Below are 20479 nucleotides of genomic sequence, written 5' to 3' on the forward strand. Positions count from 1 at the left end.
CAATGCGGCAAAGTCGGCCTGTACCTTTAGCATAGAAACAGCCCCAGAGCATAATGTTTCACCTCCATGCTTGACTGTAGGGATGGTATTCTTAGGGTCATAGTCAGCATTTTTGGTCCTCCAAACATGGCGGGTCGAGTTAATGCCAAAAAGCTAAATTATGGTCTCATGTGACCAAAGCACTTTCTCCCAATCCTTCTCTGAATCATTTCGGCTGGGTTCACACTTTTGTGTATTGGATGAGGGTTCCCCACATCCAATTCGCAATAGCAGAAGACTTTGCCTGTCGCTCTAAGAAGCCAGTTCACATATCTCCGCTGCGGCTCCTGTGCAAATTTGCACAGGGGTCCTGTGCATCTTTTGGTCTGCATTCAACTAAACATTCAGGCTGAAATCGGACCGGAAACAGTGAACTGGGACGCACCGGACCCCTGTTGTGAGCCGCATGCGTTGATAGTATGAACACAGCCTTACATGTTCATTGGCAATCTTAAGATGGGCCTGTACATGTGCCTTCTTGAGGAGGGGACCTTGCAGGTTCTCCACGATTTCAATCCATGGTGGCGTATTGTGTTACCAATGGTTTGTTTGGTGCCTTTAAAGTGGTTGTAAACCCTTATAGACCACTTTGACCTATAGGTAAGCCTAGATTAACCACTTCAATACAGGGCACTTATACACCTTCCTGCCCAGACCAATTTTCAGCTTTCAGCGCTGTCGCAGTTTGAATGACAATTGCGCGGTCATACAACACTGTACCCAAATGAAATTTTTATCATTTTGTTCCCACAAATAGAGCTTTCTTTTGGTGGTATTTGATCACCTCTGCGGTTTTTATTTTTTGCGAAACAAATAAAAAGACTGAAAATTTTGAAAAAAATAAAAGTTTTGCTTTTGTTCCTGTTAAAATTTTTTCTAAATAAGTTTTCTCTTTCACTGATGGGCACTGACAGGCACTGATAAGGTGGCACCGATGAGGTGGCACCAATGAGCGGGCACTGACAATGGGCACTGATATGCGGCACTGATGGGCACTGGGCACTGGTAGGCGGGACTGATGGGTGGCACTGATATGCAGCACTGATGGGCATTGATAGCTGGCACTGATAGGCACTCATGGTTGGCACTGGTGGGCACTGATGGGCACTGATAGGTGACACTGATGGGCAATGAAAGACTGCAGATGGGCTCTTATGGGTGGCACTGATGGGCACTGAAAGGCGGGACTGATACATGGCACTGATGGGCACTGATACGCGGCACTGATACGCGGCACTCATAGGCATCCCTGATGGCACTGGCAGTAGTAGGCATTGTGAGTGGACACTGATTGGCAACTGCCTGGGCATTGATTGGCAGCTGCCTGGGCACAGATTAGTATTTCCCTGGGGGTCTAGGGGGCATACCTGGTTGTCCAGTGTGGATGGCTTCCCTGGTGGTCCTGGGCGGCTTCTCTGGTGGTCCTGGGCGGGATCCGAGGGGGGGCTGTGGTGATAAACAATCAGCACAGACCCCCCCCCCTGTCAGGAAAGCAGCCGATCGGCTCTCCTCTACTCGCGTCTGTCAGATGCGAGTGAGGAAAAGCTGATCACCGGCTCTTCCTATTTGATTGGACACGACTGATCACATGGTAAAAAGTCTCCGTCAGAGAGGAAGTGGTTAATAAAGATTGCAATTCATATTAAAGTTGATATAAATCCAATTTCTAACCTCTGTCTACGATGCATGCCGGAAGAAGATGGACGCGTCGTACCAGAGGGGACAGCGGTGACATCGCAGGCTTCGGTTTCAGGTAAGTGACACATAATGGGCTACTATGCGATGCATAGTAGCCCATTATGCTTTACCTTTGCTGGGAAACAAAGAGGAAGTAAACTCATCAGGGTTTACTTCCTCTTTAATGGCTCTTAACCACTTCCCGCCCGCCCTATGGCGGATTGACGTCCGGGAAGTGGTTCTGTTATCCTGACTGGACGTCATATGACGTCCAGCAGGATAACATGCCGCAGCGCACCCATCGGTGGAGCGGTGTGTCAGTCTGACACACCGCTCCACCGATCTTGGTAAAGAGCCTCCGGCGGAGGCTCTTTACCACGTGATCAGCCGTGTCCAATCACGGCTGATCACGCTGTCAATAGGAAGAGCCGTTGATCGGCTCTTCCTCACTTGCGTCTGACGCGAGTAGAGGAGAGCCGATTGGCGTCTCTCCTGGCAGGGGGGGTCTGCGCTGATTGTTTATCAGCGCAGCCCCCTCGCAGATCACCACACTGGACCACCAGGGATCGCCACTAGGACCACCAGGGAAGGGGCAACATGTGGATGGCCAGGTATGTACCCCATGGCAATCAGTGCCCACAAATGGGCACTGATTGGCACCATTATGTTGCAGTGATGCCCAGCAATGCCACCCTTAGGGGCATCACTGCAAACAAGCAGTGCCATCAGTGCCACCCATCAGTGTCCATTCATGCCACCTGTCAGTGCCCATCCGTGCCCATCAGTGCCCATCTATCAGTGCCCATCCATGCCCATCTGTGCCAACTATCAGTGCCACCCATAAGTAACCATCAATGCCACCTTCGAGTGCCCGTCAATGCCACCTACGAGTGCCCATCAGTGCCGCCTATAAGTGCCCATCCGTGCCACCTATGAGTGCCACATACCAGTGCCACCTATCAGTGCCACCTATCAGTGCCCATCATCAGTGCCACCTCATCAGTGCCACCTCATTGGTGCCACCTCATCGGTGCCCATCAGTGCCGCCGTATCAGTGCCCGTCAGTGCAGCCATATCAGTGCCCGTCATTGAAGAAGAAAACGTACTTATTTACAAAAAGTTTTCACAGAAACAAAGAAAAACTTGTTTTTTTTCAAAATTTTTTTTTATTTGTTGCGCAAAAAATAAAAACCGCAGAGGTGATCAAATACCACCAAAAGAAAGCTCTATTTGTGGGAACAAAATGATAAAAAATGTGTTTGGGTACAGTGTTGTATGACCGCGCAATTGTCATTCAAATTGCGACAGCGCTGAAAGTTGAAAATTGGCCTGGGCGGGAAGGTGTCTAAGTGCCTGGTATTGAAGTGGTTAATCACACTGTTTTCTGTGCAAATGATTGTATGTGAGATTGTTGGATATGTATTTACTTAGTTCACTTCTGTTTATGAAGTTTGTCGAAGCGTATTTTGCAATTAATTCGTTAATGACATTTTACACGAATATATATTTTGGACAGCGCTGCCCTTTTTTCTGATTGGTTTACAAGTTTAAGGGTGTGAAACACTTATGGAGTGCTGGCTACTTGTCCACACGGATGTTTTTGTGGTGTGGTTACACATATAGTTCTTCTTGGTTTATTATCTCACTGATGGGGTTCATGACATATATAAAAGGGACTTCAGGAGGTTTAGCTTTCCAGCATTCAGTAAACACTGCAATATCAGTTTTGAGTGGACTGAGCCTTTAAAAGAAGGCTAAGGCCAAAATATCACTGACACCACATAGCTGCTGGTAAAACTAGCATAGATTGTACAATCTGATTGTAACATCTTTGGTTATATTATGTCGGGTTAATCCTCGTGTTCATCTAATTACTGACTCTGAGCCTGTGCTTACAGCGGCATCTGGAACGTCCCATACATCAACAATGTGTATTTGGTGAAAGGCAGCGTGCTCCGGACTAAACTGAACCAGTATGACATGTTCCGCAGTGGTCACCTGGACCCCGATATGGCGTTTTGTGACAACGTCCGCAAACAGGTCACTATAACATGGAAAAGGGGGGGGGGGCAGCTTCCAGGATGGGTTATATGCATAATGGGATCATGGAATAGTCAACCATTTAAAGGAACTCTTTTTTTTAAGGACTATGATATTGTGTCAAGAGGAAGTGGTTAATAAAGATTGCAATTCATATTAAAGTTGATATAAATCCAATTTCTAAAATCTTATCTAAGCTTTTACGTTATTTCGAAATCTTCAGCTTTCATAAAAAAAAAAAAAGGTGATCCTGCCATGAAGAGTTCTTGTTCAGGCACTTCCTGTTATAGGGTGACAACGTTCTGCCCCTTCTCTCAATTGCATTCATGCATTGTCACTCTGTCACATGGGCTTCTGGTGGTGACTACAAGGGGCTGTTTCAGGAAACCTATTAAGTAGACATGGTCCATTGTTGTCACCATCGGGAATTTTGCCCTGAAAAATGCCATGGGGGGATCGCTGGAGTGCAGGCAGACAGGAAGTGGCCTGCAGGAGATCAGCAGCCCTGAAATGGAACAAAGGATGAAAGAAAAGTTGAAGACAGATGTTTTGGCCTCTGTTCACCCACAGTATATAATAGAATATTTATGTAGTCTCCACATCCCATTTGTCCAGTATATTCCCTCCACAACAAGCAAAATCTGACCATTTCTCATTGGATGGCATAAATATTAACCACTTGCCACTTGTTAAAAGCAGTAACACTGGTCTGCATTGCATTATCAATGTTTTTAAAGATATAGACTTAAAGGGTAACTCCACTTCTGTGGGGGAAAAGATATTATAGCATATATAATTGCTATACAAGCCATATTGTAATTGAATGTTATTAAAAATTACCTTTCCTTTTCAATCCGCAGCTGCTGTAATTGTAAAATTCAATGCAATATGCAGCATGGAGGCGTTCTGTACACTATTGGTGTACAGAGTAACCCCAGAAATGTAATTTCCAGCTTGTGTGATTGGCTCACTGATTTTTCCCAGACGTCTGCACATCTGGGAAGTCAGATTTTAGGCATCCTCTGCAATATAAATGATAGTTTTAGTGAGATATTCCCCAAGGGATAAATACTTAGGATGCTGACCCTGCTGCTTACCTCATTAGAACACTGAGAGTACACCAGGTGATTTTTAATGAACCAGACCCTCCTGTTCAGAAAAAGCCTGCTCAGGACATGGAGAAATAAACCACTATTTCTTCACAACAATAAAAGGTGTGAATCTGCTACAAATGTACTAAAATCCCTGCAATCTATATTGATCACCAGAGGGGATTGTTTTTTTCTTAAACAAAAGTGGAGTTGCATTTTAAACTTTAATGTGTACATTCTCACATACAGTGAGGGGAAAAAAGTATTTGATCCCCTGCTGAGTTTGTACATTTGCCTACTGACGAAGAAATGATCATTCTTTAATTTTAATGAAAGGTTTTTTTTAACAGTTATGCCCTGTACACACGATCGGACATTGATCGGACATTCCGACAACAAAATCCATGGATTTTTTCCGACGGATGTTGGCTCAAACTTGTTTTGCATACACACGGTCGCACAAAGTTGTCGGAAAATCCGATTGTTCTGAACGCAGTGACGTAAAACACGTACATTGGGGCTATAAACGGGGCAGTAGCCAATAGCTTTCGTCTCTTAATTTATTCTGAGCATGCGTGGCACTTTGTGCGTCGGAATTGTCCACACGCGGTCGGAATTTACGCGAATGGATTTTGCTGTCGGAAAATTTTATAGCCTACTCTCAAACTTTGTGTGTCGGAAATTCCGATGGAAAAAGTCTGATGGAGTTCACACACGGTCGGAATTTCCGACAACAAGCTTCGATTGCACATATTCCATCAGAAAGACTGACTGTGTATAGGGCATAAGAGACAGAATAACAACAAAAATATCCAGAAAAACACATTTCAAAAAAGTCATAAATTGATATGCATTTTAATGAGTGAAATAAGTATTTGATCCTGTATCAATCAGCAAGATTTCTGGCTCCCAGGTGTCTTCTATACAGGAAACAAGCTGAGATTAGGAGCACTCTCTTAAAGGGAGAGCTCTTAATCTCAGCTTGTTACCTGTATAAAAGACACCTGTCCACAGAAGCAATCAGTCAATCAGATTCCAATCTCTCCACCATGGCCAAGACCAAAGAGCTATCCAAGACTGTCAGGGACAAGATTGTAGACCCACACAAGGCTTGAATGGGCTACAAGTCCATCGCCAAGCAGCTTGGTGAGAGGGTGACAACAGTTGGTACAATTATTCGCAAATGGAAGAAACCCAAAATAACTGTCAGTCTCCCTTGGTCTGGGGCTCCATGCAAGATCTCACCTCATGGAGTTTCAATAATCATGGGAATGTTGAGGAATCAGCCCAGAACTACACAGGAGAATCTTGTCAATGATGTCAAGGCAGCCGGGACCATAGTCACCAATAAAACAATTGATAACACACTACACCATGAAGGACTGAAATGCTGCAGCTCCCGCAAGGTCCCTCTGCTCAAGCACATGTACAGGCCAGTCTGAAGTTTGCTAATGAACATCTGAATGATTCAAAGGATAACTGGGTGAAAGTGTTGTGGTTAGATGAGACCAAAATCAAGCTCTTTGGCATCAACTCAACTTGACGTGTTTGGAGGAGGAGGAATGCTGCCTATGACCCCAAGAACACCATCCCCACCCTAAAACATGGAGGTGGAAACATTATGCTTTGGGGGGGGGTTTCTGCTAAGGGGACAGGAGAACTTCAAAGCATCAAAGGGACGATGGACGGGGGCCATGTACAGTCAAATCTTGGGTGAGAACCTCCTTCCCTCAGCCAGGGCATTGGAAATGGGTCGTGGATGGGTATTCCAGCATGACAATGACTCAAAACACACAGGCAAGGCAACAAAGGAGTGGCTCAAGAAGAAGCACATTAAGGTCCTGGAGTGGCCTAGCCAGTCTCCAGACCTTAATCCCATAGAAAGTATGTGGAGGGAGCTGAAGCTTCGAGTTACCAAACCTCAGCCTCGAAACCTTAATGACTTGGAGAGGATCTGCAAAGAGGAGTGGGACAAAATCCCTCCTGAGATGTTTGCAAACCTGGTGGCCAACTACAAGAAACGTCTTACCTCTGATTGCCAACAAGGGTTTTGCCACCAAGTACTAAGTCATGTTTTGAGAAGGGGTCAAATACTTATTTCACTCATTAGGATACAAATCGATTTTATAACTTTTTTGAAATGCGTTTTTCTGGATATTTATGTTGTTCTGTCTCTCACTGTTAAAATAAACCTACAATTAAAATTATAGACTGATCATTTCTTTGTCAGTGGGCAAAAGTACAAAACCAGCAGGGGATCAAATATTTTTTTTCTCTCACTGTATGGAGGAAAATTTACTGAACTTTGTATGTGCACCATTCCCACTCCGTGGGGGTCAACACAAGTGCTAATCTGACTTGTGATAGTTTGTCACCTCTGTGTGTGTCAGGGGAGAGCTGTCTGGGTGTGTGAATCCAATATGGAATGTGTGTCACTTATCATGTACTGACGTCTTTTTTTCTTCCAGGGAGTTTTCATGTTTGTGACCAACCGGCAACTGTTTGGCCACCTCCTGTCTCTGGATAATTATCAGACCAGCCACCTCCATAATGATCTGTGGCAGATCTTTCAGAACACCCAGGTGAGAACTGTATGAAGATGAGACTTGGGAATTGTATGCCTCAGGAATGAACCCAAAGAAGGAATACAGTATCTATCTATCTATCTATCTATCTATCTATCTATCTATCTATCTATCTATCTATCTATCTATCTATCTATCTATGACTTTGTGGTATTGATCTTGGTCTTTTCTCTTTCTCTCGCACTTTTCTTTTTCTGTTATCTCTCTCTTCTTTTCTTTTCAATATTTTTATTCAGCAAATTTTGAACAAGTACGAATTCAGCATTTGCCGTTGTAACAAAGAGTAATTGCGCATTAGAAAACAGGATATGATTTGTTTGCGTTGCAGAAGAGTATATGTTGATCTTGAACTTAGTATATCATCTTCCACATATTAGTCTTATGTGAGAAAATAAAAAATAGAAGAATTAAACCATAACGAAACACTGTAAATCTTATAAAATACATAAGAAGCATCAAGTGATGATATTACCCAATATTCCCTTCCCTCTCCTCTCTTCCAAGTAGAGATATACAAAATTTAGGAGGGAAATGTATACATAATATAGTCTTAGTTCCAGGGTTACCCTTCTCGCTCTCGGTACTTCACAGATGTATATTAATGCATATCAGGGAAAACATTGAGAGGTGGACCCCCTTCCCCCTCTACTACATCTGCTTGATGCAACATACAAACGTAACTCCTGTGTAGTCCCGAAGACTACAATTGGCCCGATGGTCCATCAAAATGCAAATTCAGATCGAAGGAAGAGAGAAAGGGATAGGAGATGACAGAGGAAATAGAGAGCACTCTAGTCCCGTAGAAAAGCACTTCAGAGGCAATCCCATCTCCTAATGCATCCGAAAGGTATTTAATCCAAGGATCTCATGTTTTGTCAAACAAAGCATATTTATCGTTCAAAATTGCCGACAGATGTTCATTTACCATTATCCATGATAGTTTAGAGTTCAGCAGGTGGAAAGTGACTGTAGGGGACTTCTAAGATCTGGCTATGCATATTTTTGCTGCTACAAATATGAAGGCTATAAGTCTCTTCATATGTCCCCTGCACTGGGCGCCCCAACAGTGCCTGCAGAGGTGATTTAATGACGTTCACTTGAGTTAGTGAGTATATAAAGTTATACGTGCGTATCCAGAACCTCTGCACTTTTGTGCATGTCCACCATATATGGAACATGGTGCCATCCATACTGCACCCTCTGAAGCTTTGCGGGGAGGCCCCCGTGACATAGGTTGCCACCCTCACTGGCACCATGTACCACCGCAACAAGACCATATAATTTGCCTCTATCAACGAGGTATTAATATAAGATCTGAATACACACTGTACCAGTTTACTCCACTCTTCAACTTCCAAACTGATTTCTAAATCTTGCTCCCATTTTTGCATATAGAATAACTTTGTAAAAGTAGAGGACAAAATACTATAAATCTTTGATATGTGGCCAGTGTGTTTGTCGAAAGTACTGCACAGTTCAGAGGTGCGATTCAAAGTCACCAAGAAGTGCACTATCTGAGTGTAGCGATATAGTTCAGAATTGGGGAAATGATACTTCTCCCGAAGAACTTGTTTCGACAAGACACCTCTATGGTCGCAGAAATCTGCTATTCTTATCAAACCCTTGTTAGTCCACCATGCAAAATTATGGGGGTGAAGACCTGGGGTAAACAAAGGATTACAAACAGGGGAGCCAATGGGTTGTGTAGGGATTTAAATCCATGCAAGGCCAGCAGCCTGTCCCACAGGTGTAAGGAAAATGATAAAGTCGGGCGTAGCATTACTCCGGTCTATCTTCCCCTTCATCCACATTAAGTGGCTAATCTATTGGCCTGGACTGTAGTGTATGGAATTGGTTCAATTGGGCCAGTTGCGTAGCATGATGGTATTTTTTATCAAGTCAGGTACTCCAAGACCTCCCCTCATTTTTGATGTGTACAATATTTGTCTATTCACCCTGGGTCTTTTATCTCCCCATACAAATTTCAACAATTTTGCTTGAAACTTCTTCAAATCAGACATAACTATTGATATCGGAAGGGCTCTAAATAATTATAAAAGTTTTGGTGAAATGGTCATTTTGACAGAGTACATTCAACCGAACCATGAAGGGGGATTATTTGACCATCTTTTGAGATCCTCCAAATTTTTTTAAACATGGGAAGGTAATTTTCGTCTATAAATTGAAGTGTGGGAAGGGAGGGGGGTCAAAAAGATACCTAGATACAGAAGGGCCTTGGGTTGCCAATTAAAGGGAAATGAGCTTTGTAAAGGTAGACTATGTGTGTTTGTAAAGATAGTTTCAGTGCTTGGGATTTGGAATGGTTCACCCGCAAGCCTGTGATAGAAGTAAATTGTCGTAGTACCAGATGCAAATTGGGTAATGAGGTGACCAGGGAAGAAAGAAGTAGCAGTATGTCATCTGTGAACAACGCACACTTGTGCTCACAATCCCCGCAATAAACCCCCTGTATATCTGGATGGCCCCGGATTTTGATTGCCAATGGTTCCAACGTCATAATAAACCTCTTTTCTTTTCTATCTCTTTCCCTCTCATATATCTATGTTATATATTTTAGATGAAGCATATTTTATTGTAATAAAATTAAAATATATATCATTTCAATAAACAGGACTGGAAAGAAAAGTACATCCATCCTAATCACAGTTTTGCCCTCAAAGGAAACAATATTGAATCTGTAAGTCTTATATTAAACTATAGTCAAGTTTTTCTTTTTCTAGCTACATGCAAAATAAACCATTTTCACATATACTATCAGTGAATGTTAGTTTTACAAACTGTTTTTTCTGGGTATAATCTGTAGTATACAGTATATGTAGTATATAGTAGTATGGAGGAACCATATTTGTTCATTACATAATGTAGTCTCAGATTATAGCTCCATACTTGTGACCGGTTCTGTCTGGTAAAGACTCTGCAGTATCAGTTGCCCTAAAAACTCAATAGAAGCCAGAGACCATGTGATCTAACATGCCTAGGCTTTAGGTCATATGACTGAGCTTAGAGAAGATTATTATTTATTTTTTAATTTATGACAAGAAAAATGCACTTAAAATAACACTGTACTTTTCTTATTCTGACATTCTGATTCATGTGAAGGGAGAATTATAATGACCAATCAACATTTTTTTTCACCTTTTTTAAAGAGGTTAAATAGTTTCCAAAGAGTTGAGGGTCCCTAACACAGCCCTCAAAATAACAGAACATGAAACTGAACTCTATACACAAATGAATGCAGCTCTTTTTCATTAATACATCCATTATATATACATATATATATATATATATATATATATATATATTTAAATACAAGTAGTCTACATACCTGAACGTGACCTGGTATTCGCCTCTTCCAGTCTTTGTACAGCAGAGCTGGAGAGTGAGAAGCAGTACAAGGAGCCAGGCAGTTTATGCACTGACAAGGAGCATGCTGATAGGAGGAGACAGCAGAGAGATGAGCTCATCACTGTGCTGCTTCTCCTTTCACTGTTCAGTCACAGACTTGGGGTGGGTTCAGTACAACCTGGGCAAAGAGGAGGTGGGTTGAATGTTGTTGGGCATCAGACAGATGATTTATTGGTAAAAGGATGTGTACTCGGTAATCACAGATTTTGTTTGGTATCCCCAGCCATGCCCTGATGTCTACTGGTTCCCAGTTTTCACAGAAACAGCCTGTGATGAGCTGGTGGAGGAAATGGAGCACTTTGGTCAGTGGTCATCTGGAAGTAAAGAGGTAAGCAGGCTGCTGAATATCATTCTTCTGAACAGGTTCACAAATCCTATGCTGGATAAAATGTCATATATACAGTATATAGATCCGCCATAACTTGATGACCCCCACCTAATATTGAGTAGGTCCCCCTTTTGCTGCTAAAACAACCACGAACTGTCGAGGCATGGATGCCATTAGACCTCTGAAAGTATGCTGTGATATATGGCACCAAGCCATCAGTAGCAGATCCTTAAAATCCTGTAGGTTGCAAGGTGAGGCTCAGTGTTCCTCAAACCGTTCTTGAACCATTTTTGCAGTATGGCAGGGTGCATTACTCTGCTGAAAAAGGCCACAGCCATCAGGGAACACAGTTTCCATGAAGGGGTATACTTGGTCAGCAACAATGTTTAGGTAGGTGGTACTTGTCAAGTAACATCCACATTAATAGGAAGATCCAAGGTTTCATAGCAGATCTTTGCCCAAAGCATCACACTGCCTCTGCTGGTTTGCCTTCATCCCATACTGCATCCTGGTGGCATCTCTTCCCCAGGTAAGTGACGCATATGCACGGTGACGGCCATCCACATGATGTAAAAGAAAATCTAACTCATCAAACCAGGCCACACTTCCTGACGATGTCATTACGACGAAACGTACGTCGAGGCATCCGGTCATACGCCATTTCCGGCTACTTCCGCTTTTCGGCTGAATAGGCGGTGGAATGCACGCCGCTCGCTGCAAGCGGGAGCAAGCAGCACGGCGGCTCCACACCTCACCTGACATTGTTGAGCCTGTTACCTCCAGGATAGGCTCTTACAAAGTAAGTGGCCACTTGGCCTTTTGTTTTTTTATATATATCTTTTATAATAAACATTATTATACTATGGAATAGTTTTTTCTACTTTTTTTCTGAAATTTTGGCGGAGCTCCTTCCCTCCTGGATTATTTACCTAACACAAGTAAAGACCACAGACCATCACACAAAGCCCCACCTGACCTATCTTTTTAATTAAAGAGGTCATGGTGGTCTGGTAAGTAGGATACTTATACTCACCGGGTGTTAATTTATCCAAAAGTTCTAACCGGCAATGGTGATGGTGTGAAAGATCAGATTACCTCACATAATATATGGACGTTTTTGTTTTGGTTTCTTCCCTTTCTGTGAATTGATGCATATTGTACTTTTATAATTGTTTGCATCTAGTGATCATTTATGTTAAAAAATGATGCACATGATGGTTTAGCAGTTCAGAATATTTTACACAATTTGTGGATGTTTGGTTTGTAGGCAGATGTGTGGTATGTCTGCTGGGAGCACCATATTACTGATGCACATTATACTCACTATTATTATTTTTCATGAATTTATGATGATATTTATATAGTATTGTTCACATTGGTTTATGAAATATTAAGCACAAGCACTTTACTATTACACTAATACATCATCAGCGCCCCCTTATCACTATATATCCCCCACAAGCCCAAAGCTTACTTATTGAGCACTTTGAGGGGAGCAGCTTTTATATTTTATTTTCTATTCAATTCACTTGTAATTTTCACCCTTAGCGCGGAGACTTCCTTATTTATTACCACCTTCTTCTTTTGGCCAGTGGTCCAGTTCTGCTTCAATATTTTTTGTTAAGGTTTTCACAAAAGAGAATACAGACTTGTTGACAAAGAACATGTACAGTATAAAATATATGCTAAATTGGTGGATATCCAAACATTTTTGTAAACATATATGTACACCTAAAGTGTGCGTTCCTTCAAGTATAGATCTTTGCTGTCCATATAGCTTATACTAGCCTTGTCTGTTTGGGGTAGCCCCAATTTTCATTTAGAACTTCAAATGTGACCTAAATAAAAAGCATCTTAATTTCCATATACAATTAAAGATGGAGCCTCTACTTATTGCAATTTCAAATTAACAGTCAGCTCGTGACTCTTTGTAGGTTGCAGATGCACTTATTCTTTACTGTATGCATTAATGAAAGGGGTCAACACCTGCAAAATGAGGATCCCACATTCCTCGGCACCCTGATATCTGAATTCACACTAAAGAAATAGTCGCTGTTCAGGGTTTATAGGGAATAGGCCAGAAGACCCTCGTAAAACTACAGCAAAGACCAAAAAAGGGAATTAAAGGGAGAAACAGTGGTGGTGCGTCCGTAAGGGTGCCCGGGCGCTGCCCACTCTCTCCTGCCACCCCCTCTAGCACCAATAGCCGCCGCTTCTACTCCCTATTCAGGCTCCTGGCACCTTTTCAGGTACAGGGCGCCTGAATTACAGCGGCGTGGGGTGGTTTTGTAGCACCTGATTAGAGCCCTAGGCTCTAATAGGCGTCAAAAAACGTGACCTGCGAGCGCCATAGTGGGCGCTCACAGGTCACTCAGCTGTGTTAGGAAAGCGAATATTCAACACTAAACCGCCTCTCCACCAATCAGGTGCTCGGATCTGTTACCCGTCACCTGATTGGCTGAAATGACAGGCGCTGGGATTGGATGCCAGGCGTCCAATCATAGCAGAGGACCGGAGAAGACATTGAGGAGCTGTCCCACCGAGACAGGTAAGTGCAGCCGGCGGGGGGCACACTGGCAGCATTTGATATGGCACAGTGGCTGCATTTGATGGGGCACAGTGGGCGCAATTGATGGGCACAAGTGCTGGCAATTGATGGGCACAAGTGGCTGCATTTCATAGGCACAGTGGCTACATATGATGGGCACACGTGGCTGCATATGATGGACACACGTGGCTGCATATGATGGGCAGAGTGGCTGCAATTGATGGGCACAGTGAGGCTGCAATTGATGGGCACAGTGAGGCTGCAATTGATGGGGGGGTGTTTCAGTATTTTTCAGTTTGTTTGCGCCCCCCAAAAAATTTTGAGCACCAGCCGCCACTGGAGAGAAAACAAAGGTTGAAGAGAAAAGTAGGAAAATAGAAAATGACCCCATGTGCCAAATCCCATCATCCTGAAACTGCTCTAATTGGGTATAGACCGAGGATCTTCAGTCAAATACTTGACCCATGGGTCCCAGACTTTCTCGAACATCCACATTTTATCATTTAAGATTGCTGTCATACGCTTATTAATCATAATGCAGGAAAGTTTGTGGTTTAGCTGTTCGAATGGCAAGACAGCTGATTTCCAATATTTTGCGATAATAATTTTTGCCGACAGTGGTCCAGTTCTGATGTTCACCTGCCCATTGTGTCTCCAATCTGTCAGAATACAATGACACAGTGGGGAGGATTCCAACATCCACACTGAATGTGTGAATTGGTTCAGTTTTTTCGTTCATCCAGCTGGCTGAACAAAAAAATAGAAAAACAACTATGTATGGGCAGCCGTACACTATTGTCCCAAATTAAATTGGTAGTTGTCATGGGGTGGGGGTCCCTCAAAGCGTTGCTATGAGACCCTATAAATTGTAGTTCTACCCTTCAATGTACAGGATTAGTTTATGCTGTATCATTCATTTTTTTTCCTCAATGTTTATTATAAAAGATGTTGCTGTTTAGTGCTTAAAAAAACAAACATCCAAAATAAGGTGCACAGTGCCACCTAGAGGCCAATAATACACCACACATTTTACAGACAACATGCTGGTTAATAGGTAATTTAGTGGCAGTAACGATCCCTTCTCTTGATGTATTGCAGGACCAGCGGCTGCAGGGAGGATATGAAAACGTTCCAACTATCGACATTCACATGAACCAGATCAACTTCGAAAAAGAATGGCACAAGTTTCTGCTGGACTTTGTAGCGCCAGTGACTGAAAAGATGTTCCCTGGTTATTACACGCGGGTTTGTATCCCCGTCCCTGACCTTTGCAGAATGTTAATCCTTATACTTGTAATTCATTATCCAGGTGTATCAAATATTAAAAAAAAGAAACATTTACAATATTGCAACCTGTAGAGATCTTTAATCTTGATAATGAGGAAGATATGTGATTGGACTTTTATGGTACCATACAAAGGCTTTAAACACACACTTATATATAAAAGATGATATTTATTACAAAGTTGCTTAGTTAAAAAGGGAGACATAGAAAAAATACATATAACAGCAAAAAAGAGTCTGTGTCATAGGACACTGAATGCTCTATATTCAGAATACATAGATGCAGTGGCATTAAAGGGTTGACACTTTCAGATTAACACAGGACATGTGTATATCCTTCACTCGACATGTTTCACGGATATATTACTGCTTCTTCAGGAGTTTCTGTATAATGGCGAGCAATCATAAACAATTTTATTTCTATAAGGAAAGAGAAGAAGAATTATCACAAAAAAACAAAATGGCAATATAAGACAATTTTAATTACATGGGCTGCACAGGATCTTACCCAAGATGCAACCAAATGTAAGGACCCACAGGTAAAAGTCTATCCCGGCAAATGTGGGAGCACTATATCAGGGGGTGATGATAAGCCTTATAAGAGTCAGGGTGCAGTTTGATGCCTTCTGGTCACAAATTCAGGTCATGATGTAGTTAAACATTCAATAAATGACTTCACTACAGAGATGGTCAGTGTCATTAAAAGATCAAATCCACTTTTAGTTTCAAGTGGCTAAATATATTCCAGGTGTATGAAAAAAAGTGAAAGTGTATAAGGTCTTACAGTTCATTTTCTGTAAGACTGTCCCCTGCCAGCATGCTGCAGAAGAGGACCTTTTTTCTGTATGTGGAAGCAGTGGCCTCTCTGCAGAGGTCTGCTTTTCAGACTACAGTGCTATGTAGCAGGGGGCATGCTGGACCTCTGCAGAAAGACCTTTGCTTCCACTCAGAGAACAAGGATCCTTTTCTACTGCATGCTGGCAGAAGACAAGGCTTTTCTATTGAAGCTGTGGCTGCTTTCTAAAGAAGAACTATAAGACCTTTTTGTCTTGATGCACCTAGAATGTATTTATTGGATTTAAATCAAATGTTCAGTTGGGTTCTAACGTCTTTAACTATTAAATCTGATTTTCAGATTCCAAACTGTAGTGCACCAGGTGACCCGTTGTGCCCCTCTAGTTGTGTCTCAGTATGGAAAGCAATGTTAGTGAATGGGCCTCCAGTTTCACTGGCTTTTTGGATAGTTACTTTTTTTTTTATAGTGTTTACCTTATTTATCTGCAGGATTGCCAGGGCAATATCTCACACTCTCTCTGTGTTCATCCTTTCAGGCTCAGTTTGATTTGGCCTTCGTGGTACGGTACAAACCAGATGAACAGCCCCTCCTGGAACCCCACCATGATGCCTCCACTTTTACAATCAACATCGCTCTAAACAGCGTGGGTGAGGATTACGAGGTCAGTCACCCCACAGAAGTCCCATGTTTCTGCTGCCTGTTAAATAATTGGCCTGCTCTAGCAAATTGTGTTTGAAAGAGGAACTGTCTGTGTTGTCCCACAAGCTGCCTTTTTTAATCTCTTGATTTCAGAATGGGTTATTGATCTGAATGGTAGTGATGGACCTTTAACACTGATGGCTTTTATTTCACATACTTTACTGAAAGTCCAACATTTGGCAAAACATTTTTTTTTTTTTAGTTTTGAATAGACTATAAAATAGTAAATACGTCTCTTGGCTTTCTTTTGCTCCCTATTTGGGAGAATTTACCTCACTTTCTGTCCCTGTGACACCAGCACAAGGCCGGGTGTAGTACATCCCATCATTCTGCCCCTCTGCCAGTCCTCCCCTGGCACTTGTTGGTGATTCCTGACTGTCAAAATGAAAGCTGGGAACATCTGTGTGAATACAGCAACTGTCAAAAAAACCTGAAACAATGTTTATAAATATTGGTCAGACTCAGAGCGATACAAAGTAACATTGTTACTTTTGTATTTGCTGTGTTTCATTCATCTGCAGATCAAAGGCATTACTTTCCATCTGCATATGATGTCAGTTAAAGGGGTTGTACCCTCATAAAAAACCTTCTGTGTGCAGCCCCCACCTTAGCCCCCTATATCTTACCTGAGCCCCATCTCTGTCCAACGATGTCCAAGAGTGTCTCAGCCGGAACACTCCCTCATGATTGGCTGAGACACAGCAGCGCCATTGGCTCCCGCTGCTGTCAATCAAAATCAGTTAGCTAATCAGGAGAGAGAGGGGGGCGGGACCGAACTGCATCTCCGTGTCTGAATGGACACACAGGGCTGCAACTCGGCTTGAGTGCCCCCATAGAATGCTGCTTGCTGTGGGGGCACTCAACAGGAAGGAGGGAGGAGCACAAAAGAGGGACCAGAGAAGAGAAGGATCTGGGCTGCCCTGTGCAAATCCACTGCAACAGAGGAGGTAAATATATTGTACTGCGGCAACATGGCTCGGCTGCACGAATTGCTTCTTCTGGTGGCCGCTAGAGGCACGCACGCGCCCGCTGATCGCCCCCAGAGCCGATGCTCCCGTGATCGCTCGTGACACGGCGAGAACCAGGATCTCTGTGTGTAAACACAGAGATCCTGGTTCTCTGAGGAGAGAAGAGGAAGATCGTGTGTTCATACAAGGTATGAACACCGATTTGTCTCTTCCCCTAGCAAGTCCCATCCCCCCTTCAGTTAGAATACACACTAGGGAACACAATTAACCCCTTGATCGCCCCCTAGTGTTAACCCCTTCACTGCCAGTGACATTTTTTACAGTAATCAATGCATTTTTATAGCACTGATCGCTGTATAAATGCCAATGGTCCCAAAAATGTGTCAAAATTGTCCGATGTGTCCGCCATAATGTCGCAGTCACGATAAAATTCGCAGATTGCCGCCATTATTAGTAGAAATAATAATAATAATAAAAATGCTATAAATCTATCCCCTATTTTGTAGACACTATAACTTTTGCGCAAACCAATCAATATACACTTATTTTTATTACAAAAAATATATAGAAGAATACATATGGGCCTAAACTGAGAAAAAAATTAGCTTTTTAAAAAAAAAATGGGGATATTTATTATAGCGAAAAGTACAAAATATTGTGTTTTTTTTCAAAATTGACGCTTTTTTTTGTTTATAGCGCAAAAAATAAAAACCACAGAGATGATCAAATACCACCAAAAGAAAGCTCTATTTGTGGGGAAAAAAAGGACATCAATTTTGTTTGGGTGCAACGTCGCACAACCATGCAATTGTCAGTTAAAGCGACGCGGTGCCGTATAGCAAAAAGGGCTCTGGTCAGGAAGGGGGTAAAATCTTCCGGGGGTGAAGCGGTTAAAGCAACCTGACAAGTGTACAAAATTTTATTTAAAAAAAATGTTTTGGTTAGTTTATAGAAAATGCGCTGTGTGGATGTCTCAAGCATTCACTCAGCTATCACAAATAATCCTGTATTTTGCTTATATTATTTTTTTTCTTATGACCGTCAGCTCCATCTGATGGCCATAATGTTGTATTTTCCTGATTGAGGTATTGCAGGAAATTACCACATTATTACCATGTTATGGCCACAAAATAGTTCAGATTATCATAACAAATAAAGGTGTTCTAAATACAGGATTACTCCAAATGGCAGTGCAAATGCTCAAGACATTCGCACAGCAAATATTTCATAAATATACCCCTTAGTTTACCCTAGTTAGCCCTAATTAACCTTCATTTCCTCTTCTACTCCTAACTATTTTCCTGCTTTGTGCCAGAGTTGTAATTTTGGTGTCATTTTACAGTATATTGGACTAATTGAGAGAATAAAATGTGTACTTTTAATATTAATCTTGTTCATAGGTGGTATGCAGGTGTGAGCGCTGAAATGGTTTTATTTGTCATTGAACATGTATTTTACATTGCTGTGTAATATCTGCAGAATTTCTCTTCATGACGAGGAATTTTCTTTACTAATATGATTTGATGACACTAACTTATACCTTTTTTGTAATGACCGGTCCCCTTTAGACTCAACCATCTGGTCTTCTTTTATCTTGCAGGGAGGTGGCTGCAGGTTCATCCGTTATAATTGTTCTATCAGAGCTCCCAGGAAAGGTTGGGCATTGATGCACCCAGGAAGACTGACTCATTACCACGAAGGGCTTCGTGTTACGAAAGGCGTCCGATACATCTCAGTCTCCTTTGTGGATCCTTAGGCGGAAACGTTGGGCAGACAAAACTTTTCTGAGAAGTTACAATGTAACTCTGATAAAGTGTTATGAGAGAGGGGTGAAGTTAGCTGACAATTTTCCAGAAGATCAAAGACCGGGCGACTGCACAGATCGGAACAAAGTGGAGCCATCTGAATTCATTTTAAATAAGGAGGACTTATAAATGTACGCTGGTGACGCGCCGAGCACAGCGAACAAACTGTGAACCCACCCTCCATTCTTCCTTATGTTGTCTCCCTATGTAGAAGAAATTCTGAATCCTTAGCTGATGTCCCAAAACTTCTTTTTTTTTGAGGTTGTGAACACTCAGTCCAGTATGGAACCCCCAAGAGCTGGTCGCCTAATTTTAAATTGTTATCCATTTTTTGTCATTAGTTTTCCATTGTGATTGTTTATCCCATGCAGTATCCCATGTGCCTTGTTTCATTTATTAATTCAAGCCACTTCTTTTCTTTAAAAAAAAACCATTTGTATAGGGAAAAAAAAAAAAAAAAGATTGCCCTCAACACTATAGAAGACAAATCACATGGTGTGAAAACAGGCTGATCACTATTGCATAACAATTCGATACACCAGGAGATCACTTTATAAAATCTTTGATGGCCGAATGTCGCACACATTTGTGTATGCTCATTGAATCTTGCCTATATTTTCTCTAACATTCTAATTTATATCATCATCAGCTCTATCTAGTAGCCAAAAAGTTGTATATTTTCTCATTGAGGTGTTTCAGAAAACTGTACTGCATTTTGGCCACTAGATGGTGTATATGCCACATATAATAGATGAACGCCAATATCTACAGTATAGGCATTAAAGCGGAGCTCCAGACTCCTTCAGAAAAAAATAAGTCAGCAGCTACAATACTGTACCTGCTGACTTTGAATATTCGGACACTTAGCTGTCCATGAATCCAGCGCTGTCTTCACCTGAGCTGATTTTTCAATTGGCTCTCGGGTGCAGTCGCCACCATCTCGGGTAAGGGAAACCGGCCTTGTGGCTTCAGACCTGGTTCCCTGCTGTACGAAGTATGCTGCACTTTGAAATGGCCCAGCGGCCGGGGGAGGAGGAGGGAGGGGGGGGAACTTCCGGGTGAATGTGAATAAAAACTTGCGAGCTGCTCTATAATATCAAATGAAATTTAAATAAACGTCACTTCCTTATATCATGTGAAAAAACAATATAATTAAAATAAGTGCAGTGCTTAATGTATATATACAATCATCC

General features: G+C 42.2%; 1 protein-coding gene across 1 annotated transcript in view; it reads left to right on the top strand.

The window, feature by feature from the left end:
* The window catches only part of PLOD1 (procollagen-lysine,2-oxoglutarate 5-dioxygenase 1), a 53545-nt gene extending 33785 nt beyond the window's left edge, over nucleotides 1-19760 (top strand). The window contains exons 13-19 of the mRNA XM_073603180.1: nucleotides 3615-3756; nucleotides 7316-7429; nucleotides 10065-10130; nucleotides 11082-11186; nucleotides 14833-14979; nucleotides 16350-16475; nucleotides 19082-19760. Coding sequence (XP_073459281.1) covers nucleotides 3615-3756; nucleotides 7316-7429; nucleotides 10065-10130; nucleotides 11082-11186; nucleotides 14833-14979; nucleotides 16350-16475; nucleotides 19082-19237 — 856 coding nt within the window. The 3' untranslated portion in view covers nucleotides 19238-19760. The remainder of the gene's footprint in view (nucleotides 1-3614; nucleotides 3757-7315; nucleotides 7430-10064; nucleotides 10131-11081; nucleotides 11187-14832; nucleotides 14980-16349; nucleotides 16476-19081) is intronic.
* The last annotated feature ends 719 nt before the right edge of the window (nucleotides 19761-20479 follow it).

Source organism: Aquarana catesbeiana, linkage group LG10 (assembly GCF_042186555.1).
Source record: "Aquarana catesbeiana isolate 2022-GZ linkage group LG10, ASM4218655v1, whole genome shotgun sequence".
Taxonomy (NCBI): Eukaryota; Metazoa; Chordata; class Amphibia; order Anura; family Ranidae; genus Aquarana; species Aquarana catesbeiana.